Source organism: Balearica regulorum, chromosome Z, assembly GCF_011004875.1.
Source record: "Balearica regulorum gibbericeps isolate bBalReg1 chromosome Z, bBalReg1.pri, whole genome shotgun sequence".
Classification (NCBI taxonomy): domain Eukaryota; kingdom Metazoa; phylum Chordata; class Aves; order Gruiformes; family Gruidae; genus Balearica; species Balearica regulorum.
In genome coordinates, this window is record NC_046220.1 from 84,829,697 (window position 1) to 84,838,317 (window position 8,621).

Below are 8,621 nucleotides of genomic sequence, written 5' to 3' on the forward strand. Positions count from 1 at the left end.
ATATAAAAAGCTTCACCTTACAATAATGAAGCCTAGCCATGCAAACAAGTCTAATCTCCGTTTTTGACGCTGCGAATCAAACCGTTGTTGGAGATGGCATCTTCCAGGGGCGGTGTCCTGCCTCCATCCTGCCCAGCACCCAGCTCAGAGGAGCAGAGTGTCCCCGTTATCTCATTACAGAGCAATGCTGACATCTGCACAGGCTTATGGGGATCGGACTGCAGTTAGCTGTAGTTTAGCTGCATCAGCAACAGGTTTCTTTGGAGGGCTCTGGCTGCTTCAGTGAAATAGGGTTTGAGAAACTCCCCTGCCCAGCTGGAACCAGTTTAGCTGGGCACATCCCACCGTTGCCATGCTCCAGCAGGAACCCCAGGGACACGGCAGGAGCAGGACCAGCCCCAGGCAGCCTTAGAAGGATGTTTGCACGGGGTAACTGGGCGATACACAGGTTAGGCAAAGCTCCACCAGTTCTCCATCTGGAATAGGTTTTTTTTGCAAGCAGGAGTCCTTGATGCCACTACCTCACCGACTCCCATTGCACCCACCGGTGCCAGGGGCTCCAGGACCAGGTCTGCACCCTTTACCCTACAGGTCCTCTTCTGCTAGTATGCAAGTCGCCCTAAATTCATGTTTGTTTCTGCAACAAAATAAAATCCACAGCCCCATAATCCCAAAGTCCTCAGTTACTGCATCAGGAGCAGAAGAGTATTATAATGGTCTCCCCGTAACTATTTACACAAGTGGAGTCCTACGTGCTTGAAGGTTGATGCAGTTTGGGAACTGCTCACATGCTCATAATTAGGCACAGCTGCTAATTATCTTGTTTGATGGGGGCTATTAAACACCAGTCATCCCTCCTCTTAAAGGGGCAAGGGGGAGACATCACATGAAGAGGGCTTCCACCAGCAACGGGTGTTTCCAGGATGGGTTCCTCTCCAGTTTAAGTGCTCCACAGGACAGTGCTGAATCTAACACAGCAAATTCATCAGCATGGTTTAACAAGCATGAACTTAATCACCAAGAAAATACTACATGTCCCACAAGGTCCCAGAAGATCTTCTGCAAGCATCGACTGGAAGTTAAGGGCTCCCTACATAACACGTAGCAGCTCCCATTGCAACCCAGCAGGAAGGGCAGTGGGAGGACCTCACAAGTCCCACTCAGCCACTCTGAAGTGGCTCCGCAGCAGTTTCTCTCCTCCTGGTTCAAGCAGGAGGAGGAAGGACTGCGAGGGAGGTACCACTGTGGCTGTGCTAATGCAACACCACACATCGGATCAATAGCCTTTTAGCAAGACAGCTGTATTGATTCCAACGGCCGGATCATCCACCTTCCCTTAGAAAGCCTCATCCCCATCCGTCTGACAAGGTGATTCAGGAGGCCCCACCTCTGTGCTTGGAAAGTCATCTCCTGAACCATAACACCCCACCGAAGCTCTTACCCCCTCCTTTCTTCTGTTCATGCCCAGCTACTCTTTAAGAGCATCTTCTGGCAGCCGTGCACAGACGGTGCATCAACACCTGACTGCTCGGGGCAGTTGTCTTCTCCCCACCACACTCTCGGAGGCTTCTACTGTCTATGAGCTATAAGCGCCCAGCGGAGATATGGGCCACAGGGCCAGACACCCACATCCGCTCAGAGGTGACGTGCAAGCGACCACCGGGACCCTCCTTAATGTTTTCCAAGAGCAGAACACATCTGCTGCATCTTGGGGACCTCCATCAGCAACTCGCAACCTTAGGCTCAGCATCTTGAGGCTGTTTGGTTTGTTAAGTTTTTTAAAGCCACCTTTGCTCTTTTTCTTAGATACTCAAAGCCAGAGGAAACAATTTCCTGCTGCTTCAAAGCCCAGACCTGGCACAGATGCCCCATGCAGAAGACAACCCAGCAGGACAGTCCTAAATTTCACTGCAACACCAGTGTTTGACCCCCCAGATGACCCAATATGGGTTCAAGGCATCATCCGTGGCCCCACCACCTACCACACCAGCTGTGTCCCTAAAATGTCCCAACAAGACAGATGGACACCAGCAGAAGGACCAGCACTGAAGCACCAGCTCTCATCAAGAATCTTTGTTGTTATTAAAAATAAATAAAAAATTAATGACATGCACAGATTGTCACCAAAGCCCCGTCACTTCCCAAGTGCCTCATCGAAAAGTCCCTGTACAGCAACAGGATCACAAGCGATGCCCCAGCAGGCATCTTATAGCCATTCAACAGATGAACAGGAAGATAAACCTAACCAAGTTAGCATAAAAACACGACACAGGTTAATTACCTGATCACCAAGTTAAGAATCAATTAACCTGGTTGTTATAACCACTCCACAGACAGGGATAACACAGTGCCTGCAGCCAACCTCCCTCCTCCCCAGGGATGCTTGCCATCGCATCCATGCACTCGCCCGATGAGGTGCTGCGGTCGGCACATCGGAGCAGTTTAGCCGTAGCTTTTCTTCTGCTCCCCTTCGGATTTTCCAAGGGAAAAAAAGGTTTCCAAACCAGAGACTGGGCTTTTGAAGTGCTCCCAAGAAGGACGAAGGTCAGCCCGCTCACAGACAGACCCGCTCAAACCAGAGGAGCTTCTTAAATTCCCACAGGTTCAAAGGAGAAGCTGCCAGATTCACAATTCATCCTGCACGCGTTTGGTATCAATGGCCAATAAAATAAGTGGCAAACTCCAATATTACATAAAAGCTGCCCACAAAATGAGTTACAGAAGCAGAAATCTGCAGCAAAGTTAAGCCCAGGAGACTGGCACAGAGACAAAAAGTGGTTCCTTGAGAGGGCTGGTGTCAATCTGTTAACATCTCCACACTGACTGTGGTCACAGAAAGAATTTAAAACACTAAAATTCTCATTATTACAGTAGATGATGCTGGCACTTTACAGTCTTTCAGCAAAAAAACATTCTGAAGCCAAGCACTTTTCTCGATGAGCACCTGCCTAGTGTTATTGATGGCTTTTACTAAGCATATTCCCTGGATCCTGGCTGCCTGCAGCACTCCCGGGTAGCCTCAGGAAGACGCAGAGCGCAGGGACAGAGCTCTCTCCCTATCAGTTACCGCTCCGTACCGGGTGGATCTACCGCTGCCTGCCAGGAGCTCTTTCATCAGGCAATGAAAGTCAATCAGCAAAGATTTCTCCAGACACAAACATGTCGCTGGGAAAGGGGCACAAACCCTCAAACCACACGGGATGCATCCCCAGCCCGCTTTGGCCAAGGAGCGGGAATACCCTGCACCCTGCCCTGAGTATCCAACAGCCACAAAACAATTTGGGGGGGGGGGGGGGGGAAAGAAAAAAAAGAAAAAAAAAGAAAACAGTATCTCATCTAGATCCCAGGCTCCACTTAAAAATCAGCACCCGAGCTTCCCCTTGTCACAACCACCACTTTTTCCCAGCAAATCTGGGTTTCCCTCTGGGAAGCGATGGGCAGGGCAGCCGGTTGCCACCCCGCCGGCACACCGAGCACCCTGCGATGCCATCAGCCATGTTACCTTCCCCGGCTGCCGTGAGGAAGCGGGTGCATTTGGTCGTTCCCCGGCCGAGGGATTGTTTTCAGGAGTTGGAGAACAAAAAGGACTCTGGAAACTGTGCACCTTACGAACATTTCGGTTAGTTGCGACAGTTCTAAGGTCTGTTTTTCTCTCTCCCTCCCCCCCGGTGTTTTAGCAATATGAGGAAAAAAAAAATTATTCTGTGAGGATTTTAGGAAGCAGAGCGTGTTTTAGCTGCGTGTTCAGGTGACGGACCCCACGAAGGACGAGACCAACGCCACCGCAAACTCGACCCACGGGCGAAGTTCACCCTTCCCCGCACTAAAACCAGCCACGTCGTTCACCCGGGCGGGTGAAATCCCGAGGGGGGCCGTTCACCCCCGGGGGGGTCGAACCCGACCGGGGCTGGTTCCCGCGGGGGAGGCGATGCGTGGGGCAGGGGGGTCCCCTCCGCTCCCCGGGCACCTGCGGGCACCGTCCCGGGGGGTGGGTGTGCGGGGAAAGTTGCGGGTCCCTTCTACGGCTGCGAAACAACCCCCCCAAAATACAAGGAAGACACACACACACACACCCCCGTCCCGCTCACCTTGGTGTAGAGCTGCACGGCGGACATGGCCGGGGCGAGCGACGCTAGACGCGGGGCATGGGTCCGGCAGGCAGCGAGCCGCGCCGCCGGACGGACCGACCGACCGACCGACCGCCGGACGGACGGGCAGAGAGACCGACCGACCTTTACACCCGCCGCCGGCCGGGTGAAGGGAGCAGCAGCAGGAGGAGGAGGAGGAGGAGAAGGAGGAAGCAGCACCGCTCCGCCTCCGCCGCGCTCAGGTGTGGGGCGGTGCGGCTGGGCTGGGCTCGGCTGGGCTGGGCTGGGCTGGGCTGGGCTGGGCTGGGCTCTCCCGCTCCGCGCCCCTGGCCACTGAGCCCTCTCCCGAACTCTCTCCCCGCCAGGCTCGGGCGGGAGGAGCAGCGCTTTGCCTCACTGCCTACGTCGGCTTTTATTATTAATTTTTTTTTTTAAAGTCCTTTTTTAATTAATGTTTTTCCTCCCCCTCCCCGTTCCCAGCCGTTTTCCGGGGGGTCCCCAGGAGTCCGCCCAGACCCTCTCTCCCAGCTCCGGGCAGGGTCCCCCCTGCAGCAGGGCAAGGGTGCTGAAACACACAGTGTCTATTGTTGGGTTTTGGGGTTTTTTTTTTTCCTTTTTTTCCTTTTATTCTTCTATTCTTCTTCCTTTCTCTCAGAAAAAGACTAATTAAGCCTCAAGTGGGTCCCTTTCGGTGCTTTCAGGCTCTGCCACCCCCATTGAGCCATTGGGGATCACCCATATCTTGGGGTGCAAGGAATATCTTGGGGTGCATCCTTTGCCACGGCATGCCACGAGCCCACTGGACATACGTTCAGGGAACACACCAGGGATGGGTTTTTCTCTTCTTCTGCCTGGAGGTGGGTTTGGGTTCCCAACAACAACACTCTGTGCTCCTGGGCACTGCTTGTGTGTCGCTCCATCCTACACCCATGTTAGGAATCGTTTCTTCGGTAGAAACAGCCAAAAATTGTCCCCAGCCTGTTGGTCCGTGGCCATACTGCCTTCCTCCATCCCGTGGGAGCACCCCATGCTTCAGTTCATGCTTATAAGACGCCTTTTGAGCCTGAGAAGGATGATGCAAATGCAAAGTATTCCTAATTAATCACTATTGCTATTCATTACCGTTCAAGGTGTTTTGCATATTAACTAAGCAGGCAGAAAATGTGCTTATTCTCTGCCACAGTTGTTTACTCTGTAAGCAGGGATCCCTCCTTTTGTGGTTTCGGGCTGGGTGGCTCACAAGGCACCCGTACCTTTCCTTTAAAGCAATCGCTTTAATTTCACCCTCTGCTCCTCGTCCCTTGGGGGTGGGGGGGGGGTAAAACTGCCCCCTTTGGCATCTTTTCCCTTAGTTCCTCTGCCCCGGAGCTTGGTAAGGAGCAGTGCCGATTTGGTGTGAGGGCAGCCAGCATTGCAGATAACTCTTTTGTCCAGTTCTGATGTCCTTGGTGAATCCAAATAAATTGCAGGTGGCTCTGGGGGAAGTTTGGGAAGGATCAAAGAAGGCGAGAAAAACCTGCACCTTGTCTAGAAATCACCCTGGTCACACATTTGACAGCGTAATCACTGCAAAGCCTCCATGATAGCTTCGTCAGGCAAACAAAACTTACTCCTTTCCTTTCATTAAATCAGCTATAGAAACTACACATGTAGTACCAGCACAATCAGGAGCAAAGGTTTCAGTGAAGCCTGAGTAGCAGCAATAGCCCCGAGGCAAAGCACAGCCGTTCCCATGAAATACCAGCTGGTGCTGTGTGTGATTTTTCCATCAAATTTATCACAATCTAAAACTTTAATTAAAGATAGAAACTAAAACCCCCAAAATACATACAAAATCCCTGAAGTGTGACCTACGTGCTGAGTTGCTGGAAATTATCTCCTTCAAGAGACAGAAGCTTTTTTCCAATTTGGGAATCAAAACTTGTGTCGATCATAATATTTAATGAGCACTGGCTCTTAAATAGCATGTTATGGTACTACCTCTTGCATTCACATCGAAGGCACTTAGACATGAAAATGAACCAAATACCAAGTTTTTTTTCTCCTCTATGCTGAGCCACTGGCTTCTTGCAAGCACAGGACGGGTGTTGGAGTTGCTCGTGCTCACCCAGATGCTCACAGGTCCCAGCCTTGTCCCTGTGTGGCAGCAGCAGATGGAGACTTCAGGGACAGATGGACGGACAGACAGATGATGGCACGGAGCAGCGAGGTGGCTGGAAAAGGGGCTCTGGAGGGCTTGGCAAGGTGGGCAGGGTGCTGGGGCCAGCACTGGAGCGTAGGAGCAGAGTTAGCTGCTCTGCAACAGGCACCCCATCGCTCTGCGTCAGCTTTGGGGGTTTATTTAGGTAGAGAAGCGAAGGCGAGTTTGCCATTGAATTCAGACGGGCAGGAGAAACCAGTGTTTCTGCAGTGAAACCCCCAGACCCCCAAAGTACAGTTATAGTGTTAAATTTCAATGCATGAGCAGTACATTAGCACTGATAACCCCATCCCGAAATCCCCCATGGAAAAACTGAGAGTGCAGGTTGCCAGGAGTAAAATGAGAGCTGAGTCACCCCTAATTTTAGAGGAATAAGGTTAATGTCTGCACAGTTCAACGTACTTTAAACTCTCTGCATGTATGTTAAGGTTTGCAGGGAAAGGTTTGTGCTTTTGCTGGATGTCTTTTGCACATGACACTGCCTGTGTGGGGCAGGTAATGCAAAAATATGGAGCATCAATTCTGACAGCTCCAAATGTCATCAGGACAGACTTGACTAAATACAGCCCCAGGTCCTGAATTTTTGCATGCAGAATTGTCCCAAAGACCTCAAAGCTGGACTTCCCTCCTCCTGGGCCACGCAGAAGTCACCACAGGCTATGTCTGGGCACTGTCCTCGGTTCTGGCTGGGGCTGCGGTGTCACCATACCCTGGGCATGGCTGCACTGGCTGCTTCTGCAGCAAGTGTTCCTACCTGTGTTACAGCAATGAATAATTAATCAAGGTGTGAAAGCAATGAATAATTAACACAGAAGGATTTTCCTGCAAATAAAACTGATTCTGTCCAAAGCTGGATGTAGCTTTGCAGCAAGCCTCCAACCCAGCCCCGGGGAGCAGGGACCAAGCCAGCACCATGCCGCAGGTCAACACCTCACGCGTGCCCAAAAGCATCACCATGGAAATCCTGGGGTCAGAACAAAAGCCCTTCTGATCAGACCAGTGGGCGCAGAAAAGTCTTAAAGCCTCGGCAAGTGCCGGGGGTTCAAACCCTGGGAAGATGCAAGTAGGGACAGGCATCCCTGGCTCTGCCACAAGCAGGTCATCAACATGCTCCATATCTTCACTCTTCCTCTGTCAATGTGGACAATGTAATAAAAAATACAGGAAAGCATGTTTTGCAAAACTCTGGTACCTGTATAAATGAAGAGGCTGTAACTGCTTGGTTTCTAAATGCCAGTGGTTTCCTCTAGCCCTGGTGGCAGGGAGAGGTCACCCAGCCACGGACCAGGATGTTTCACTTATCAGCAGTGTCCCCACGCTCCTGGGCTAATAGATGGTTTGGCCCCAGGATCCCTCAAACACTCAGGGAAAGTACCACACGCGTGAGTAGTAGCTAACGCTCCTGAGGTTCTCAGGACTGGCAAGCCACAATTTCACATCTGTTTTGTTAGTCATTGCTTGCTGGTGCTGCAATTCACAAATCTGATGTGAGTGTTGGTCGGAGGGAAGAAGACGCATGACCACTCTTTGAAGAATGCTCTACTCCTCACCCTGGTCACTGCAAGGACATCAAAGGAACTGGAAGGGGATGGAAATCAATAGGATTAAGGAAACTCTTGAATCTCAACACAGAAAATCATACTGCTTATCTGTCTGGGGCAGTGAGAGGATGCTTTTAGAGTCTGCTGACCCGCCAAGCCCCTCAGCAGCCTGGTATGAGCTTTATCCATTCTTCTAGAGCAACTTGAAGTCTACAAAGCACTCGGCAGCAAAGGGGTCAGCCCCAGCAATGCAATCATCAACCATCAGTTTTCTCACAGAAGAGTTTGGTTGCCCATTATCCCATGAGAATTTCTGCTGAAGGCAAACCTCTTCCGTTCTGATCTTTTATTTTTGTGCAGACTTCATGTTCATTGCAGAGGAATTTCGCCTCCAGGAACAGGAGCTAAGACACTTTATAAATGCTTGATAGATCTGACCACCTCTTTTGAGTTATTATTTTTAAAAAAAAAAAAAAGATTTGTTATGGTTCTGGATGGCTCAAATTCACCGAGCTCCCCGATGTGGTAATTTTTGTCTCTCACATATTGGGCGTACCCAACGACAGTGTCGCAGCCTTTAATAACACATTTTAATTAATCCTGGAATTCTGAATGTGCCATTGTGTTCATTTTTCAAAGAAGGGTCACGGTAGTAAAGAAAAATCTACATTGCTTGCGCAGGGCCACACCGCGAGTCTGTAGCTGATCAGGAAATTAATCTCTTAATCATTCTGCCAATTTGACCCAGGGGTGAGAGCAGAGACCTACCTGAGCTCTCTGGACTGATGAAAT

General features: G+C 50.8%; 1 protein-coding gene across 2 annotated transcripts in view; it reads right to left on the reverse strand.

The window, feature by feature from the left end:
- MYO5B (myosin VB) overlaps nucleotides 1-4,330 on the reverse strand; it is a 148,808-nt gene extending 144,478 nt beyond the window's left edge. For both annotated transcript variants that reach the window (XM_075739704.1, XM_075739705.1), the window contains exon 1: nucleotides 4,089-4,330. In XM_075739704.1, the coding sequence (XP_075595819.1) occupies nucleotides 4,089-4,115 (27 nt within the window). In that variant the 5' untranslated portion in view covers nucleotides 4,116-4,330. The remainder of the gene's footprint in view (nucleotides 1-4,088) is intronic.
- Between the last annotated feature and the right edge of the window lie 4,291 nt (nucleotides 4,331-8,621).